The 21237-nt window shown below is 41.3% G+C and overlaps 1 protein-coding gene and 2 long non-coding RNA genes across 3 annotated transcripts; all 3 read left to right on the top strand.

The window, feature by feature from the left end:
- The first annotated feature begins 8229 nt into the window (after positions 1–8229).
- Positions 8230–14676, top strand: LOC120654211. The gene is made up of 3 exons (XR_005667022.1): positions 8230–8318; positions 9363–9437; positions 14568–14676. It is a non-coding gene; the product is annotated as an uncharacterized LOC120654211 (long non-coding RNA).
- A 445-nt stretch (positions 14677–15121) lies between these two features.
- On the top strand, positions 15122–16423 carry LOC120653710. Its single transcript, XM_039931392.1, has 5 exons — positions 15122–15200; positions 15450–15549; positions 15763–15981; positions 16062–16182; positions 16262–16423. The coding sequence occupies exons 1-5, from the start codon at positions 15122–15124 to the stop codon at positions 16421–16423; spliced, it is 681 nt and encodes a 226-aa protein (XP_039787326.1).
- A 294-nt stretch (positions 16424–16717) lies between these two features.
- On the top strand, positions 16718–17831 carry LOC120654212. Its single transcript, XR_005667023.1, has 5 exons — positions 16718–17051; positions 17142–17212; positions 17325–17391; positions 17476–17553; positions 17642–17831. It is a non-coding gene; the product is annotated as an uncharacterized LOC120654212 (long non-coding RNA).
- Positions 17832–21237: the final 3406 nt, after the last annotated feature.

Here is a 21237-nt window from a genome sequence, read left to right on the forward strand (position 1 = left end):
ACCTGTGCTATGAAACTGTGCACTGAGACTAGTCTGATGTCGATATAGAAGTCTAGAAGATACAAACATGTCAACCGTAGAGTAAATCGGGAGCATTAGTAACCATGGACCAGTAATAACACGTTTTACCCCAAGCCATTTGCGGACCCAATCTGTGCAATAGAACTGTGGAGCCTCGGCTGCGTCAACAAAGTCATGAAACCCGGCAGCGCAACCAGAAGCAGCTACGCGTTCGCGGGATGGCCCGCAGGACAGCGTGGCAAGCACAAGTAAACTCCGGGCCGCTCGGTTCCGGGCCAGCGGGGAGGCCCAGCTCGCTCCACCGGCGGCCTGCTTGGCCGTGCCTTTACCGGACGCCACAGCGGAATCTATTTTGGCCACCGCGCGCTAATTCGAACTTTTTTCTTTTTTATATTTAAAAAAAATTAAAATTTCAAAAATATATGTCCGTTTTCAAAAATTTCAAAAATATACCCCGGTCGCCCTCCCATAGGGCGACAGGCCCAATGTGTAATTTTTTTTTCAAATTTGCAACGAAGTCCTTGGAGAAAAAAAAAACAAGCCCTGTCGCCCGTTGGGGGGGGCGACAGGGGCCTGTCGCCCGGCCCACGGGCGACCGCCGCTGGGCCCGGCCCACAGTCGCGGCAGGGGGCCTGTCGCCCCCCCCCCCCCGCGGGCGACCGGGGGGCCTGCGCCCCCCCCCCCCCGCGGGCGACCGGGGTCTCCCCCCTTATAAAAGCCCCAGCCCTCCCCTTCCCTCCTCATTTGAGCCCGAAAATTCCACAAAAAATCCAGAAAAAAAGAGAGGAGTGAGGAGAAGGAAAGCGGCGAAGCCCTGCCGGATTCAGCACTTGTGATCTGCAGGTTAGTACATTTAGTTTAAATATTGTTATATTTAAGTACTACGTATTTAAATATGAGTAATTTAATTTAATTAGTGCTATAGTAGATCCATTTAAGTAGGAGTTCAATGATACTTTAGTTTGTAGTTACGTAGTAGTAAATTAGTTTAGAAAATTAGTTCTACGCTTTTATTATTACAATTGCAGTGCTATTAGAGACATGTTTATAAATTAATTATGATTTAGAATAGAATTTGGCATATGCAGTATAGAATTCGAGAGTCATCACGTAGTTATGAATACTTATACGTTATAGTTGAATTCCATACTTAGTTTTTACGGATTATTGAATAAGGTAGTGAAGTAAAGAGTATAACTCGATAAGTATTATGTGATATACAGATATGTCGAGCAAAATGCAGTTTCAAGTATTTTATGGTGAATACAATGTTATGTATGGGCCAAATGGAGTAGATCTTTCTGCCTTTAAGCGCACATCTAGCGGCATAGATAAACCTCTGGAAAGGAGTTTTGGTTCCATATGTAAGTGGCTGCAGCGTGGGTTCCATGTTGATCCGTTGACACATGTGATCACTGTCCAGTCTCTTATTAATTGGGAGGTAGAAAGTGAATTATGGGAATTAATGATGATACACAGCACTGATGACTGGCAGAAGTACATGCAAGCAGCTCTAGAGCGTGGGTGGCCTCTGGCCATTCTTGTTCAAATCCGGGATAAGACACAAAATGAAATCCAACATTGTGCAGATCAAGGAACTCCGAGTATTCAAAGAGAGACCAATTATGTTGAGCAAGATGAGTCAGAAGAGACAGAGAACCAAAACATGGGACCACAGGGCCTTGCTGATGAGGGAGAGAGGATACATAGCATTGTGGACGAGATGGAGGCAGAAGACCAAACCGCAATAGAGATGGAAGAATATGAGGACTCATCTGATGACGAGCAGTACTCATTGCCAAAAGAGTGGAAAGAGCATGGTTTTGGCAGTCATATCGCAGAAGATGTACGAAATCAGGAGTGGGAGTACAGAGGGAATGAGGTAGTGCAAGGTGCAACATATCCAAACATTGAAGCCGTAAAAGATGCTGTGAGACTATGGGCAATCTCATTGAAACGAGAATTCAGAGTCGTGAAGTCTGGCAGTAAAGAATATGAGGTGAAGTGTGTGAATGCTGGATGTCCATGGCGAGTACATGCATTCAAGGGAAAATGGAAATCAAACTGGAAATGTTCCATTGTCACAGAGCACACTTGTTTGCTGTCAGAAGTTATTCCCTCGCATCGCAATATATCATGTGACTTTGTTGCAAAGCAAATGTATGGGTTTATTATGGACAACCTAAATTATGAGCCAAAAATGATTATTCGACACATTGAGCAGATTTACCAGTACACCATCAGTTATTTGAAGGCATGGCGGGCTAAACAAAGGGTGTTCGAGATGCGGTTCGGCACATACGAGGCATCATATGATAACCTACCTCGTATGTTATCCCAGGTTGCTGCTAGAAATCCTGGAAGCTTTTATGACACATACCTTTTACCAGCCGTGACTAGGGGACAAAGAATTATGCAACGAGCCTTCTTTTGCATAGGTGCTTCTGTTAGAGCATTTCAGGTATGTTCGCAACAAACCTAATTTTGTTATTCATTGTTACATGATGTATTAGCGCACTTTTAATTTTACTTATTCGGAATGCAGAGGTCCTGGGCACATGTGCGGATTAAACGCGCATATCCTGAGTTTGTTTCGGAGCTCGACATGCTGACGCCCGAGGACGTTGTCTGGGAGCCTTACAGCCCAGAGGCTGTGGCTACCCGTGCACCAGCAGGCCTGTCTTCGCACTGCTCCGCGAATGCGAGCCTGTGGCTTACTTCCGCCGTCCTGGTTTATGACATCGCAGTTGAGGCATATTGCCCCTGGAGAGTCAGGAGACAGTTTGGGCAGCGCCAGGAGTTTCCGGTGCCCACCGCGTTGGAGCGTGTCAGTCGCCAGGACCACAGGTAATTATGAATGAACTTGGCTCATACATTCGTGTCGATTCTAACGATTCTTCGTGGTCCACTTTGTAGGTTGTCAAGGAGTGGCTTGCCGTGCTCTGATGATTGGCTCACCAAGATCCAGCCGTGGGTGGACCAATGGGAACAGGCAGACGAGCACTTGGTCCATCCAACAGGACCACACACAGATAGCTCCTTTAGGGCTTACCTCACCTGGTACTTACCCCGGACTCGGGCTCGTCTGGTTTTTGTTGACACTCACCCGCAGCCACACCAGGCGAGGCCTCAGGATGGCTATGCCCGGCACCACGTGGAGGCACTAGCTGGCGCGGTGAGTCTCTTGATCATATTTGCATATATATATAATCATATTCATAAGATAATTCATGTGTTTGTAACTTTACTGAATTGATGCAGTTTCGCCTTTGCAACTTGATGGAGACGGACTGCTCGACTTACCTGACGAGGGTACGTGCCGGATCCCCAATGACCCAGTTTGAGCAGATAGAGGCATGGTCGAGGCAGCGTGATCAGTTGCGTCAGGTAACGCGCAACTTCGGAAGCCGTGTGCAGTACGAAGACAGCCACGGGTCGTCTCAGGCGTCGTCGTCGTTCCCGTGTCCGTCGACCATACACGGGCCGACGTCGCAGTTCTTCCCAAGTACAGGTAACGCACATATCTCTTTAAAATTACATCAAGTGTTCCTACATATTTACTAATATCACATACAGGATACGATCCAGCTACTGCGTTCGGCCATACTGGAATGTTTAGAGGGACAGCACCAGTTGGCGGACCGTATCTAGGGATGGTACCGGGGCCACAGATACCGGCGTGCACAGGTTAATTTATGTTTCGTATTTCGGTTTCTACATGTCATTACGAAATATACGAGCGTACGCTAACATCCATATTTTTTGCGTAGGATTCTACCCCGATGCGGGCGCCGGACCTTCTTCTTCCTCCTTTCGACCAGATAACGAGACATTCACCTTAGACGACTTCGACAGCTTGAGTCCAGAAGAGCCTGCCGTGCAAGGTGACCCCGATGTCTTGGGGTATTCACAGCTAGGAGGAGCACCACTTGGGATCTCTCAGCAGCAGACACCGCAGCCCCTTGCGCGTCCTGAGCGACAGGTGAGGTCTCCGGATGTTCTCACCTACTCCGAGGGACATGTCCGTGCCCAGCAGAGGGCTAAGAGGGTCCGACGCCCTAGGGGTGGTTAGATGTATATGATGTTTATTTGTAATGAGATAGCTGTGGACCGCTTATTTGTATCCGATGTTTATGATTGTGGTAGGTTACTTGTCATTTGTTTTTATAGATATTATTTATGTGAACTTATTATGTTTGTGGGTTCCATAATGCTCGTGAAATAAGGGAAGTTCTTGCGATTTTTTCCGTGATTTAATGAAGGACAAGTAACGTGCGGTAGGAGTTAGCGGCCGAGATCTTGCCGACGATGATGACGAATACACGCTCGAATAGCTCAAAATAGGTCCCTGCAAAAATAAAAGTCCGAGAAAAAAAAGTGGGGGGGCCTGTCGCCCCCCCCCCAATGGGCGACAGGGGCCTGTCGCCCGAGGGGAGGGCGACAGGCCCCTGTCGCCCGTTGGGGGGGCGACAGGTCCCCCGCCTTTTTTTTTCTCTACAGGGATTTCGTTGCAAATTTGAAAAAAAAATTACACATTGGGCCTGTCGCCCTATGGGAGGGCGACCGGGGTATATTTTTGAAATATTTGAAAACGGACATATATTTTTGAAATTTTAATTTTTAAAAAATATAAAAAAGAAAAAACCGCCGCTAATTCGCTGTCCAACAATCGATCCGACCCCTCTGCGGGATCCGGCGCGAGCGCGCCCCTTTTCTTTTGGTGTTCCGTTTTTTATAGCCCATCATGACGCGGCAGCCCAACGTGCTCGGACGATCGCCGGCTGGTCTGTTTGAGGATATTTTTAGTGATTATTTTATATAATTTAGCAACAAAACATTTGTTTCCGGATGTCCAGAACTCGTACATTATAAGTTATACACGATAGTAATAACTTTATGTAGCACGACATAAGTTATGCATACAAGACAGCACACGTGATAAGTTATGCAAAAGTTACATGTCATACCAGTTTTTCAATACATTTTTATCATACATAACTTTTCAGTGCATTGTAACTTTTATGCATACAATACAAAATTATGTGTACAATTTTTGTTTCTTGTTATGAAAATAAAAATATTGTTATGTAACAGTAAATTATGTATACAAAAAAACAATACTTTTTTATGCCCCCAACTTGTACATCTTAACAGTTAAATGTTTGACACAAAAATTATATGCATAAAATTGCACTACAGAAATTATATGCACAGATTTATGTTCATAAGTTATGCATAAAAAAGCCAAAGCAATATGCATAAATTGTATGCACACATTGTATGATAACAAAATTTTTGTTCATAAGTTGTTCAAAAAAGTTACGAAGTAGAAAGGCTATATAGCACAAAAAAACTTGTACATCATTAGTTCAATAAGTTATGTAACACGACATAAATTATGTACACAAAGGTAACTAGCGTGACATGTTTTTGAAATCAAAATAAGCTTGTGTGACATGATTTTTCGTTGGGCCTCTAGCGGTATTTAGTGTGAACGGCCCAAAAAAAGAAAACGAATGATCTCAAAACTTCTGGGCCGCTAGCGGCATTGAGTGCAGGCGATTGAAAAAGGAAAGCTAATGATCCCGACGCCGGAAATGGCATATGCTGAGCTTTGTCGGAAATCGTTTGTTAGTTACTGTGCTAGGGCGCGCGCGTATTAACAATCGCCGACGCCACATGTACGTGACGGCAGGGGGGAGGCATGCCCCCTTCAGGGACCAGGACCAAGACCATCCCCTCCGTCGCGCTCGCCTCTCCTTGTGCTCGTTTCCACATCCGCCTACTGTTCTGCTGGCAGGTGGCCCCGTGGGCTCTCTTTCTCTCTCTCTCCTGCGCCATTATTGGCGGTAATGATCGGTTTCAGCAGTCTGCCCTGCAGACTCGCTTTGACTGAGGAGACGGCTTGGACTTTGTATGCTATGCGCCTATGCATACCGTAAAAGTCAGCAGAGAGAAAGACGTGGATCTCTTGTTTGCAGGTTTGAAGAGGAACAGTGAAGCAGTGACGAGGATTGGCGCCCGCCTTGTGTTGCAGCAGCAGCCAGCCGCTCCTGCTTAGAGCAGGTATAATAGTCGGCGAGATGCCGGTGAATTCCTACGTGGTGGTGAGAGAAAGGAGGAAAGAGAGCGCAGCGGGCGGATCGCTAGTCGCCGGCGGAAGCGAGCGCATGCATTAACTGAGCCCTCTCACCGCTTGCTCATCCGGATCTCATTGGCTAGTCTTGGTTTATTTTCACAGTGTGTATTAAAGAAAGCGGAGTCCACCACCACTATGTCACACGGCTGGGCTGACGTGGTCTTTCACTTCGCCAGCAAGCTAGCGAAACCATAAGACATGCTCTTACGAGGAAAACTGGGGGGTGCCTGTTGGTCGCTCAGGGAGTAAAAAAAGATATGAGCGGCCAGGTAGCCTCCCTGGCTGCAAGCCGAGCGAGCAAACGAGCGCCAGGGTAACGGTATCGGCGGTATCGCAGTAATGTTTGGGCTTTGGGGTAGTGCGGCTGCTGCACGCAGGTCTACGTGCATGTGGACACCCATCGCTAGCTCGCTACAGTAAAACAGGGCCAACAGTGGAGGCCATTCTGTCCTCCGCTGCCCTGTCTTTTCCCCGCTGGGGCCAGGGATGCAGATTTTTCTACCGCTTCACGGCCACGAGATGCCCTACTAGTAAAATGTGACGCGGTGAGTGCGACCAGGGCCGGTCCTGAGATTTTAGGGCCAGGGCGAACTTAAACATCAGGGGCTCTTTAAGAGTAATAATTATTAATATTTGATAATAAAATAATGATGTTGTGCATTGAGAAAATATTCACACTAGATAATACATATTCACACGAAGTCCAGTTATTTTTTTTAAAAAATGCACTAGAAAAGTGTTTCATATCTGATTCATATAAAGGAAAGCAACTGATGGTATAAAAGAAAGATAACTTGACACAAGACGAAAGAAAATAAAATAACACCGAAAAGTTCTTTGGTTGTCTTCTTCATTCGATTGTCCGTCGTTCACTAGAACTTGAAAAATACACTAAAAAGGCATCACGGTGAGAATTGCACTTTCTATAGGAGATAAATCAAATATATATGTGCTAATTATTACTCAAGTTGTTATTATCAAAAGGGACGCTAGCTAACCCATCCGGATTTCTTGAAGTAATTTACTCTTTAAAAAAATGTCAATGGAGTGTCTCCTTGATGTATTCTGTATTCTGCCGTGATGAAATGTTTGTAGTATGATAGGATTGGAGAGTCAAATATACTAGAGATAATAGGTAAACACGAAATCGTTGAGTCACGAACTGTTGCCTACTCGGACTTGGCTGACGGACAGATAGGATCACAGTTCACAGGGAATGAAGGAGACACGCAGACTGCATCCTTGATGATTTGGTAAATCGATTCCCCGGCGTGTGAGGGCGTCAGACGTCCACGACCACGAGTCGCTAGCGTCGGACGGCCTGTCGCGAGGCTCAACGCGTATTCATGGCGGTGGTGTAAACGTACCAGTGTATAATCCACCTCGATTGGGGCCCCTTTGGAATCGGGGGCCCGGGGCGGCCGCCCCCCCCCCGCCCCGGGACCGGGGCTGAGTGCGAGAACAAACAAGGTGTACGAGCAGCTCAGGGAATCTTTAACGACTGAATCCTGGTCGCGGGAGCGAGCGTATATTTGGCCACGTCATCACGACATCCGCCCGCAAATGTAAACTCTTCGGTTCCTTTGATATCCAGATATCCAGACGGAGGTCAAAAGTTCTCTGGAAAGTTACAAGGTCAAGAGTTCTCTGGAAAGATGCAGTAGAGCAGGTTAATAAATGTTTCTACCAAACTCTCGTACGCTATAACAAAGACATCCCGCATCCCATCTCTTCTCATAGAATCGCCATCCCATCTCATTCTGCTCGTTCTGCTGGATCAATCATCAACGCCTTTCATAGAAGGTAAGAATCGTTTCTTCTTCTAGGTATTTTTCATCCCAAGGCGTCTTTAACGACTGAATCCTGGTCGCGGGAGCGAGCGTATATTTGGCCACGTCATCACGACATCCGCCCGCAAATGTAAACTCTTCGGTTCCTTTGATATCCAGATATCCAGACGGAGGTCAAAAGTTCTCTGGAAAGTTACAAGGTCAAGAGTTCTTTGGAAAGATGCAGTAGAGCAGGTTAATAAATGTTTCTACCAAACTCTCGTACGCTATAACAAAGACATCCCGCATCCCATCTCTTCTCATAGAATCGCCATCCCATCTCATTCTGCTCGTTCTGCTGGATCAATCATCAACGCCTTTCATAGAAGGTAAGAATCGTTTCTTCTTCTAGGTATTTTTCATCCCAAGGCGAGAACAAGCGCTTCATTCTCCCTAGCACCTGCATACGCCTAAACGGTGGCCAGCCTGCACTGGACACACAAACGGCGGCCAGAAGGCTGCTGCATGCTGCGACGGCGGCAACAGCATGGCATGGCAATCGGATCGAGCAGGGAGGCGAGACGCCGACGGACTTCTCTCCCCTTCTGGCCGTCGCTTCCCCTCCGGTCGGCGCTCCCCCAACGAACGTCGCTCCCACAGCGCCGCCCCCTCCCATTCACCCTCGGCCGGCGCTCCCCCAACGGGCATCGCTCCCCGTCTGGGCGCCGCTCCACTTGACCGCTCCGTCAGTGGCCAGTTGAGGGCGACGATCCCCTCCGCCTGGCCGACTCGCCGTGCCGTCCGCCTAGCTGCTCCGGCGAGCACCTAGGCATCACATCTCTGTCCGGGCGCGCGCAAGGTGTAGGCTGCCTTCGCCTGCCATCTGCTCTGTCCATGGGCGCTACTTGAATATATCTCTCATCTCTGCAGGCCACCTGTTCGACTAAATGTAGGCCACGCAAAGTGCCTCTTCTTTTGCAGCACACACAAGAAGAGGATGCAAACTTGAAAAACCATGATGTCAATTGCTCGCAGAGCTGCCCTGCCATTCTACAGCACACACAGTCGTACCTGCCCTCTTACATGGTGCATCTAAACGACCTTTACCATGCCCATGAGGAACTCGCCATGGACTCCAGCCTGTGAGCCCCCACAATGCCCAGTGAATCAACTATGTCTCCTTCCCATGCTCACCATAAAAATAAAATTTCAGACTTACTGATATATAAAACACCTATGCCTTTGTCCATTTCTATTCTCTGTTGTCTTTGCATCCTAACATTGACCCTTCTCTGCTTAGTGCACTTGGATAAATAATATATTACAGTATACCTGGATTTCTTATGTACATCAGTTACATATTTTATGCCATTATCATTTGTCTTAGTCTAACAATGCAAATAGTAATTATATTTTTTAATATGAACAAACAGGAGAGGATCCAAAGCGGGAAGATAGAAGATTTCTAAAGACAAGAAGGGACAATCCATTTCAGTAAAAGAAAAAAGGTACATCTCTGACTCATACCCATGTTATAAAGTTCAAAATTCAGATCCTACAAAATGGTATTATCTATTGATAAAATACAAGATAAAACAACCAAGTTCAACACAATTTTTAAATTCCCTGGTTTATTGTCCACTAATTAAGCTTAAACTTCCACAAACTCTATGAAATTGTGCAATTCTCTTGAGCAGTGCAGCATGGTAATTCCAGCACTAGCTTCGCCCCTGAGAGCAACAATCCTTTGTGTGCCAAAAAGTAGCCAATGGAACTTTTTTAATGATTTTTTTTAATTTTCCACATGTATGTAATTTATCTTCTTCTTTTTCTTTACCTATTTAAGATATATGTATTTCTATTGTATTACTATTTACATTTAACTATTTGTTACTGACCTTCTGATATGGTTACCTACAAATACATATATATTTACATTTACAAAGATATGTCTAACACTAATAACAAAAAACGTACAAAAGTTGATACTGACTCTAATATTGACATTACCAAGATACAAACAAAGAAAGTAAAGTTGGAATATAAGCAAGAGAAAAAACGTAATAGTGACCATATAATTTCCACTTCAAACACAAATAAACAATTAAAAAAAATGAAATATGAGACGATATGTTTGCCAGAAAGGCAACAAGATAGAAACATACTAAATATTGATACTAAAGAAAATAGACTGAGACGGAGAAATATTAACCTGCAAAAAAATTGGCATATTTATCTATACCATATAGCATGGTTCATTTTTCCCCAGACTATATACAATATTTAAAAAACTCTTATCCTCAACGTTCATATTATGGTGTAGCTTCAAATCAATGCAAATATTGTGGAGCTATATTTTGGTTCGAGGAAAGAATCAGACATCAAAGAAATAGAGATAAAAATATTATATACACACAATGTTGCAAAGAAGGAAAAATCAAAATACCTCCTTTTAAAGTACCACCTGAACCTTTATGCACCTTATTAAATTATAATGGTGATAATAGATCAAAACATTTCTTAGAGAAAATAAGACAATACAATAGTTTGTTCTGTTTTACATCTATGGGAGGTAACATAGATAAATGTATCAATCAAGGTGATGGTCCCCATGTATTTCGTGTTAGTGGACAAATACATCATCGGATAGGATCACTGGTACCACAACCCAATAATGACCCAAAATTTGTTCAATTATATATTTACGATACACAAAATGAAATAAACAATAGGCTACAAGCTATAACACATGAAGATTCAGAAAATACAGATTTAGATCTTGGGATTATAGAAGGATTAAAAGAAATGTTGGACAAATATAACCCATTAGTAAAAACTTTTAGAAAAGCAAGAGATTTACTTCAACAATATAATGGAATAGATGTTAATGTCTGTATTATTGGAGCTCAAAAAGGTGACCCTATACAATATGAAATGCCTACAGCTGATGAGTTAGCACTATTAATAGTTGGCGACTATTCAACAGAAAACTGTAAACGTGATATTATAGTAAGTAACAAAAGACATGGATTGCAACAAATCTCTATATATCACCCTGCATACATGGCATTACAATACCCACTGCTATTTCCATATGGAGAGAGAGGGTACCAAATAAATATCTATTATAACAATAGCAATGGAAAACGAAAAAGGTTAACAATGCATGATTATTTCAAGTATCAAATACACTATAGACCAAATCAGCCTAATCCTTACTTATGTTACGGAAGGCTATCGAAACAAATAATAGTTGATGCCCGAGCATGCGAAGATGAGGATAGACTCTTATTCATTGCTAGAAATCAATCCAAATTAAGAGTTGAATATTTACAAGGTATAACTGATGCAATAGAAAAAGGTCATAAAAAAGGTGGAGAAATTGGCAAACGAGTATTGTTACCATGTAGCCATATTGGAAGTAGACGATACATGGTACAGAACTACCATGATGGTATTGCTATATGCCGTGTTTATGGCCCCCCAGATCTATTCATAACATTTACATGCAATCCTAAATGGCCAGAAATTTCACAAATGCTACTGCCAGGGCAACAACCAAATGATCGACCAGATATAATAGTACGAGTATTTCATATGAAACTTCAAGAATTATTACATGATATTGAAAATGGTGTCGTCTTCGGCCCAGTTGATGCAATATTATATTCTATCGAATTCCAAAAAAGAGGTCTACCTCATGCTCACATATTAGTTTGGTTATCAAAGAGTAACAGAAATATTACATATGAAACAATAGATAGCTTAATATTAGCTGAGATCCCTGATTCAAATAATGATCCCCTAGGATATGTGCTTGTAGCTGAACATATGATGCATGGACCTTGTGGAAATGCAAATCCTTATTGTCCTTGCATGAAAAAAGGGAAGTGCTCCAAATTTTATCCAAAAGAATTTCAAAATGAAACAAAATTTGACGATAATGGATTTACAATATATAGACGACGCAATACAGGAGTTTTTATTTACAAAGAAAATTGCCATCTTGACAATAGATGGGTCGTCCCCTACAATATATTTCTCTTAAAAAAATACCAAGCTCATATAAATGTCGAATATTGCAACAAAAGTAGAATAATTAAATATTTATGTAAATATGTCCACAAAGGACCAGATAAAGCCAACATTATATTCCATCGAATCAAAAAGGGTGAGGATGCACCTAGAAACATAGAAAATGATATGATAGATGAAATAAAGGAATATCTTGAATGTAGATATTTGTGCGAGCAGGATGCACTATGGAGATTATTTGGATTTGAGATTCACCATCATACACCTCCTGTAGAACGTTTACCAGTCCATTTACCATTAATGAACAATGTTACTATCAAAACTGATGACGACCTAAAAAAGCTGATGACAAATCCTAATATTCAAAAAACAATGCTAACTGAGTGGTTTACAGCAAACCAACAATATGAAAAGGCTCATGAATTAACCTATTGTGAATTTCCGACAAAATGGACATGGGATCAGACAAACCGTAAATGGAATGAAAGAAAACATGGTTTCAAAATTGGTCGTCTATACTATGTAAACCCAGCTGAAGGTGAAAGATTTTACTTGCGAATGCTATTGATGGTAGTTAAAGGAGCTAAAAGCTACAATGATATTAAAACATATAATGGAGTTGTATACAATACATTCAAAGATGCATGCTCTGCAAGAGGTTTATTAAATAATGACAATGAATGGTACCAAACATTCAAAGAGGCTACTACATGGTCTTCATCATTTCAATTAAGACAACTTTTTGTTACTATGTTATTATATTGCAATATACAAGACGAAATGAAGTTTTTTGAAAAGAATTGGCGATTCATGACTGACGACTTTGAACACGAATTAGAACAAAAATATCATCCAATCAAACATCATACAACTGATGACCAACTACGTGACATGTTACTAGATGACTTACAATATATATTGTCTCGCAATGGCATACAAATAACTTCATTCAATTTACCAAAGCGAAGCATCGAATATAATAACCGTTACAATAATCGCTTAATTGAAGAAGAAACAAGTTATAATATAGATCAACTAGAAGAAGAAGCCAATATATTATATGGTCAATTAAATACCGAACAAAAGATTGCTTTTGAAACTATAGTAGAATCGGTCTTACAAAACAAACCAGGCTTCTATTTTGTGTCAGGTTATGGAGGAACAGGGAAAACATTCTTATGGAATACCATTGTCTCATATCTTAGAGCTCGAAAAAAAATTATTCTAGCAGTAGCATCATCCGGAGTAGCATCATTATTGCTACCAAATGGAAGAACAGCACATTCTAGATTTAAGATACCACTTTATATTGATGAAACATCAATTTGTGACATCAAACGCGGAACTATTCTTGCGGAACTACTAATAGAAACATCATTAGTAATATGGGATGAAGCAATTATGACAAATAAACAATGTTTTGAAGCATTAGATCGATCTCTAAGAGATATCATTAGTCAAAACGATGAAAAAGCAAACGCAATCCCATTTGGTGGCAAAGTGGTAGTACTTGGTGGAGATTTACGCCAAATATTACCAGTAATAGAATATGGCACAAGATCTCAGATAGTTGACGCCACAATTATAAGATCTTATCTATGGAAAGACGTCAAGGTAATCAAGCTAACAAAAAATATGCGACTACAAAACAAAAATCTATCTAAAGAACAACAAGATGAATTACGAGATTTTACCAATTGGTTACTTGATCTAGGAGATGGTAAATTACCTACAACCAAACATGATAATGATGAAGATCCAACATGGATTCGCATACCAAATGACCTTCTACTACTTACTGACAAGCCAAAAATTCCTGCTTTAGTAAATGCTATATATCCTGACTTCAAACAAAATTATTTGAACCCTACTTACCTAAAAGAAAGAGCAATATTAACTCCAACCAATGAAATAGCCGATGATATCAATGCATATATATCAACACTTGTACCAGGTGAAGGAAAAGAGTACTATAGTGCAGATTCCATTTCAAAATGTTTTGACGCATGTAACGATGCTGATATATTATATCCCATTGAATACTTAAACTCCCTAAATACAAATAATTTTCCACAACATAAACTAACGCTTAAAAAAGGTGTTCCTATCATGCTTCTACGAAATATCAACCAAAGCATTGGTTTATGTAATGGCACAAGGTTGATTGTTACAAATCTTGCAGATAATGTAATTGAGGCACTTATTATAACTGGTTCAAATATTGGCTGTAAAGTATCAATTCCACGTATAAATTTAACTACAAGAGGATCTAAATGGCCATTTGTTCTAAATCGACGTCAATTCCCTATTAAAGTGTGTTATGCTATGACAATAAATAAAAGTCAAGGACAAACATTATGCAATGTTGGTATATATCTAAACAAATTCACGGAGTTGTGGTGGCATGAATCGAATTTTCCCATCTAAAAAAGCCTGTTTTTACACATGGACAATTGTATGTTGCTGCATCACGAGTTACTAATAAAAATGGACTAAAAATCCTTATAGAAAAAGAAGACGGCACTTGTACTAATGAAACAAAAAATATAGTATACCATGAAGTGTTCACATATATATAACATTTCTTTTTTATTTCTCTTTAGATGGCAATTGACTTACTGTCAGATATAAGACCTGGACAATATCATTGGACTATATGTGTGAGAATATCAAGAGTGTGGGAATTCCGTGGAAGATCAGATGATGAGGAGGTCAAGCATCAAGATCTGGTTATAATTGACCAGAAGGTAAAATCATAGTGTTACATATTTCTTATAAAAATTAATAAGGATACCTAAATTAAATATGTAACATTACTGTCTTCAATTCAACTCTTATAAAAGAAGTAAAATTTTAAATTTCTACTTGCAACAAAGTTTTCTACCAGTTGTGTTTTCCTCTTTCATAAGAGTAAAAAGATCTCTAGCTAATCATCAATTTTTCTCTTTATTGTTTCCACAGGGCACTTCTATGTATGTTGAAATACCACCAGACTCAATTCCCTTTTTAAAAACTCAGCTACAAGAAGGGAAAGTTGTAACAATGAAAAAAATTTCTGGTTGAACAAGCAAAGCCTGGATACAGAGTCGTTCAAAATCCTTATATGATAAGGCTAAACAAGAGAACAATAATTACTACTGTACAACCAGAACCAGCCATGTTTCCGAAGGTCACATATTCATTAACTCCTTTCTCTGAACTAGAGCAGCATAAAAACATGAAGGACCAATTTCTAGGTATGTAAACATATTCTTTAAATTCTCTAAGTTGGAAAAATGTCTACAGATTACAACATAAATCATACCATCATAGTGAGTGTCACAGGTCTACAATGTTTACAAATCTAGGGTATTCCTGTGTAGTGCTAATTCTCGATTTTATTACAGCAACAACTAGACTGCTATCTAGGAAATAATTTTCTGTTCCCAAACTTTTTGAAACTTACTACTGCACATTTTAAATTTCACTTCTTTCGTTGTATGCAGATGTCATTGGACAGATTATAGCGATTTCAGATGTTGCAGAATTTCGCACAGCAGCCGGAACAATGCAAAAGCGAAGGACGATTACTCTACGAGATGTCAAGTAAATATAACTTATACTTTAATAATTTCAAAAACTTATTCACATATATTTTATTTTTATAGAAGGTCACCAAAACCAAACATGTGTCCTTAACTACATCTTAATTATACAGCATATTGGTTTCCTTTTCTCCATATTAAAACTAATATGCTTATTTGATCTTATAGCAAAAAAAAATTGTGGTACTGATTCCTCTTTTTTCTATGTTTTCAGCAGTATGGAAGTCAACTTATCACTAGCTGGTGCAAGAGCAACAGAATTTGATGGAGACAAAGTCTATGAACTCGGACAAGAAACAGCTGTTGTAGCTATCTTTGTTGGTACACTCATGAAAGGATTAAGAGGACAACCATCATATCTCACTGGAACATCTGCCTGTCGATGGTACATTAATGATTTTCAGATACCCGCCATACAAGAATACTATAACATGTAAGCTATATTTTTGTGTCAAAAAAATATTACTGGACATATAAATAGACAGCACATATATTCTAATTATACAATTTCAGGTTACCATCAGAAGTGGATGCTATGGAGAAAATAGAACTACAAGATAACAAAACTATACAGCAGGCTGTTGAGCAAAAAACTGTTCTTCAACTCAAGCATATGGATCCTTTCGAACACATGGTAAGAATAATACATGTGTAATTTAGTTATCCATTTGCTTCACCCAATGTCCTAACCGCAATTTCCTATTATTTGACAGAACACAAGATTCCAATGCACTGTCACTATCACTAAGTTATCTCCAAATCAGCGTTGGTACTATCCAGCATGCAAGATTTGTAACTCAAGGTCTTATTACAATAATTCAACATACAAGTGCTCTAAGGATACATGTCCTTGCACTGAAGCAGAAGACAGGTAAAATTTTTCATTATTCATGTCCAACCATTACCAATATAATTGCTATTACCATTTGCGTATACCAACATTCTTAAACTTGAAGTTCACACATTGTCAATCAAGAACTGTTGAAAAAAGCTTTATACCATTTCTCTCATAAATTGATTAATACCTCCATTCAATACCAACATTTAAAGAAACTATTTCCATTATCAAATGCATGATCTTTCTAATTTATCGAATGCAATTATCTCTTACTAACTATCTTTCATGACTTAAAATACAGGTACAAATTATCCTTCATGTCAGCTGATGAAACATATGAGCTTGAGTTCATTGTGTTTGATCAAAAGGCACAACAACTTATTGGGAAACCAATACAAAGATTAAAAAGTATGTACGACAAATACGAAACTCCAGCTGAGATATCAGATTTGATTGGTCAGAGGTATACTTTTGTTGTGAAAATATCAGCTAAAAAAAGCATCAACAGTGACGAGCCATCTTTCGAAGTTATCTACGTTAAAGAGCAACTTGGAAGGCAAGCCAATATACCAGTATTTCGAAAGACCAGTTCTCTCACTACAAATAGTTCTTCCCAAGCTGTTCAGACAAGCCTACCATCACTGATCCCAATGGAACCTAAAAAGGTAAAATTGTACAAATTCGTTCAAATATATGCTTTCGTTTATTCCTGCCTTTACTCTAATATTAATTGCATACAATATTTCTAAATATAGATCCAACGAAAAAGTCAGCATGAGTACCACCACTCTACCGACAATGAAATGATGCAAGTTCAAAAGCATGAGTACATTTCTTCCTTAATATCATCTGAATATTTTTTTTTAATTATTTCTTTTACATTTCTATTTCCTACAAAAAAAACTCATTGCCTGTTACTATGCTATTTTTTAATCAAGGAGCGATAACGTCAAAGACAAAAAAATAAATTTGGGTACCAAACGGGAAAAAACTCCAAATGCAATGGTAATATTATCTTAAAGCACCACTTTCTTTACTGACATAATCCCCCCAACCAAATAAAAACCCTAACACATTCACCCTTGATAGGATAACGAAGACTTGAAAGAAAATCAAGACTTCCTTGGATCATCGAAGAGACAGAGAATATAAGCTATTTGTTAACAGGTAAACTTGCAACGTGTCTTCACTCAATATTATACTTTGACACTTCCAGCTTTCAAAGTTACTTACAAATTATGTTGTTTTGGACCAGGGACAAACGACAGTGTGAGGACAATCTTTTGAACAGAAGTGCCTTCTAATGGTGTTCTGTTAAATATATAGTGCTTCCTTCTGATGGTTCTAATAAATAGAACCATCCTTTTGAAATATTTCAGACCTTTCTATATTGCAAGGCCGAAATATGTACTTTTGACTAGATTCTGCAGACTAATACAACTGTGAAACACATATGTATATTTTTATGTTCATATGTCTAACGAATATGTATGTACTTTCACTAGCCTCACCAAAGACATATTTCTGCGCGGCACCGCCGCGCACTCTTCTAGTAGGATCAGATGGCGAGTTTTGAAAGTGTGTTTCGCGATGCGACTCGCGAGCTGCGACCAACCCAAAGCTTGGCGGTAGACCACCCAATGCAGGGGAGTCACAGGGCACTAATGGCGGCCAACGACTTTACCTTTCCAGAGGAAAGAGAAGGGGTTTGAAGTTTGATGCATTTGACATCCAGCTGGGCCAGCTGGATGTGGCACCGGGTAGGGCCACCTGCCCACTCAGTGACAAGGGACTTGTTTGGTTTGAGCTAGGATTTTAGCGTGCTAATAAATGTAATATTTTGACCGCTAATTACGGTGTCAAATAAAATCAGTTTACAAATCCAACTCCAGAACCCCCATGCTAGTGACCCTGAAGAATCTAATAAGGCCTCTGATCGCGCGATTAGAGGATGGTTACTGTAGCATCACTGTAGTCAATCATCTATTAATTACCGTCATTAGATTCGTCGCAAAAAAATATACTCATTTCTAAAAAAGTTTTACAAATAGACTTTATTTAGTACTCCATGCATGCGATATTCTTTTTTTTGAGAAACGTGTGTGCTAGTTTTAAAGAATGACAAACAAGACCAAGACAACGACTTGTCAGCCCTATAACCTATTGGTGCTACCCGACTGGCCTACTCCGGCCCAGCAGGCAGCATCCAGCTGGACGCTCATATGCATGCACTTTCGCTTTTTTAATCAACTTATCCAAGAACTTTTAGGGGCCGTCCGATGCAACTGCGGGCTGTTTGGTTATTACGTGCACCGTGACCCCTCGTCTATGCAGCTTGGCACCCAATCACTTGCTCTGAGTGAACGTAGTCTATGCATACATGCAACCAATCATGCTGGCTAGGTACCTCTGGCTAGTCAATTAGACCCTTGAGGAATGGGTTAGGTATTTTACTTGGCCTCAGAGAGCTTGAACATGGTTTTTTTTGTCATAAGAACTTGAACATGGTTGGATCTTGGAGGTTTGTGCATAATCCCTTCCCTTCATCTGTATATATTGTGCAGTAACACACAACATGAAATGTACACAAATTCTTTGAGCCAGATACACGATTTTAACCTTTTTTTTCAATGCCAGTGCTTCTTGAGTCAGAAATCTCTACGACTTCGCACAGCACACGTTTTCTTAATTACTTTGGGTTTGACTATGTTCGCCGCACGATTGATGTTTGGGTAGTGGCGATTGACCGGCCCCCACGGTAAAAGAAAAACAGTGTTTACCAACGCAACGCGAACCAATTGAAAACATGAATAACAGAAAGAGGACGGTCCTGTTAAAACAACAGCTTGACAGTCAGCGTCAGCTAAGCTGGATGACGCAATGTGAATTGAACTCAACCAAAAGCCAATCATGCATGGAGAGACAGGCAGACATAACAACAGCTATCACATGCAGACACCCTAAGGGGCTGTTTGGTTAGCTGCATCTTCGTTGGCCAGGCTCAGCGGATGCAGTACTTTTGAGTTGTTTGGTTCCTGATCAAGCGTTTGAGCCAGGTTCTGGTCGTGCAGCCGTACAACTCGAGCCAGGCTCGCCAGGAACGTGGAAATCGAGCGTATCTGGCGAGCCAGGCCCGGCCGATGCAACGGAGTGCTCACATGCTCTGGTTGAAAGGTAATATGCACACAAAACGAAGCAAAAGAGGGCAACCAAACACCGGCCTCGAGGAACCTGTATGTGCCGATGCATACAGCCAATCAAACGTATGTTGCATGCAGCTGGCCTGGTGGGGGAGAGCCTGGTTCGTAGATGCAGGTAGACTGGGGACCGGGATCCGGTGCAGTCATAGTAACGACTGGAACTTTAGCAGTCACAGGACGGATGGTGTCCAAATCCCATCCAACGTCTACAAGAAAAGCAGGCCCCAGCCGCCCAGCTTGTCCTATTCATCTTCTTTCTTAGCTTGGATTTGGCTCCTTCCGTCAGTCCTTTTCATCCCCTGCCTATTCTTCTTAACTGAGCATAGCGATTGCAGCTACAACTAAGGGAGCGTTTAGTTCCCAAAATCAAAAATTTTTGGGTGTCTCATCGTTGTTTGACCAGATGTCGGGAGGCCTTTTCGAACACTAATTAAAAAACTAATTTCAGAACTCACTTGGAAACCGCGAGACGAATATTTTGAGGCCTTTGACCGCATCATTAGCACATGTGGGTTACTGTAGCACTTATGGCTAATCATGCCCTAATTAGGCTCAAAAGATTCGTCTCGTCGTGTACATCCAAACTGTGTAATTAGTTTTATTATTTAATTACATTTAGTGCTTCATACATGTGTTTTAAAGGGGAGGTGAAAATTTTTGGGAACTAAACGGGGCCTAAAGATTCATGCTTAACCTTTGGTGTGGTGGTTTGCATTTGATTTTGCTTCAGTTGAGAACGATTTGGGCAGCAGCATATTTGACTCATCTTGGCTGAGATCGATTTCATCAGTTAAGGCTTTGATTTTAACGAAACAAAAAATAGTATCACTCAGATTAGAAATCATGAGAGACGACTCAAGTCTGAAGGGTGTCCTATCCAAGTATTCAGCATCTTGGTGTTTTGTTTACGATGAGTCGATGAATTCTCTCCGTTTTGCTTTTTTCTCTTAAGCCTTGCATGATTAGGTTTAGGGAACCATGAGCTTGAAAGATGGAATCGTGGAACTTGAAAGAGCTCGTGTGCTGCATGTGGTGTCATTTTCTGCAAGGGATCAATTTGGATGTTGATTTTTGTTGCCGGATGTTATCTCTGCTGCCTACCTTCGATTTCAGTCGACGCCAGCTTGGCACCCAATAAGCTTAAGTCCTTCACACGGGAGAAGTGGAGACTTGGTACAGTTCACACGGAAGGGAGGAGAATAGTGTGGGAGAAAGGAAGATGAACAGTGTCGTTCTACACGGAACCATCAGATCTCATTTGGACGGCATCGGTGCCGCGACTGTCAAAGTTGCAGTTGCTACTACAACTGTACCTGATCCGGGTCCGTAGACTGGGGACGCCCAGCCATCCAATCACGCCCAAAACAACCCATCTCGGAACAGGAAGCCGGTATGATGCGATGCAACCATAGGGAGTTGTAGCCGGACAGTCGGACAAGTCACTCGAATCGCTGCCCCTCCCTTCAAGGTGGCTCAAAGCCAGCCGGGCCATCCTCGAGTAGCCGGGTGCGCTCGCGCACCGCGCCGGGGGGTCCACTCATGGACGATGCTGTGCGCCGCACGCAGCTCGTCGTTGCAAAGATGGGCAGAGAAACAGAGAGCTGATGAACCCGCGTCGTGTTGGTTGGCGCCGCTAGCTGTTGCTCCTTGG

The sequence above is a fragment of the Panicum virgatum genome, chromosome 1N (assembly GCF_016808335.1).
Source record: "Panicum virgatum strain AP13 chromosome 1N, P.virgatum_v5, whole genome shotgun sequence".
Lineage (NCBI taxonomy): Eukaryota > Viridiplantae > Streptophyta > Magnoliopsida > Poales > Poaceae > Panicum > Panicum virgatum.

Excerpts from the sequence above, each read along its gene's own strand:
- LOC120653710 (XM_039931392.1), top strand. The coding sequence starts at position 15,122 with ATGTTTCCGAAGGTCACATATTCATTAACTCCTTTCTCTGAACTAGAG. Across the intron at positions 15,550-15,762 it reads ATTACTCTACGAGATGTCAA|CAGTATGGAAGTCAACTTAT; the intron begins GTAAATATAACT and ends CTATGTTTTCAG. Across the intron at positions 15,982-16,061 it reads ATACAAGAATACTATAACAT|GTTACCATCAGAAGTGGATG; the intron begins GTAAGCTATATT and ends ATACAATTTCAG.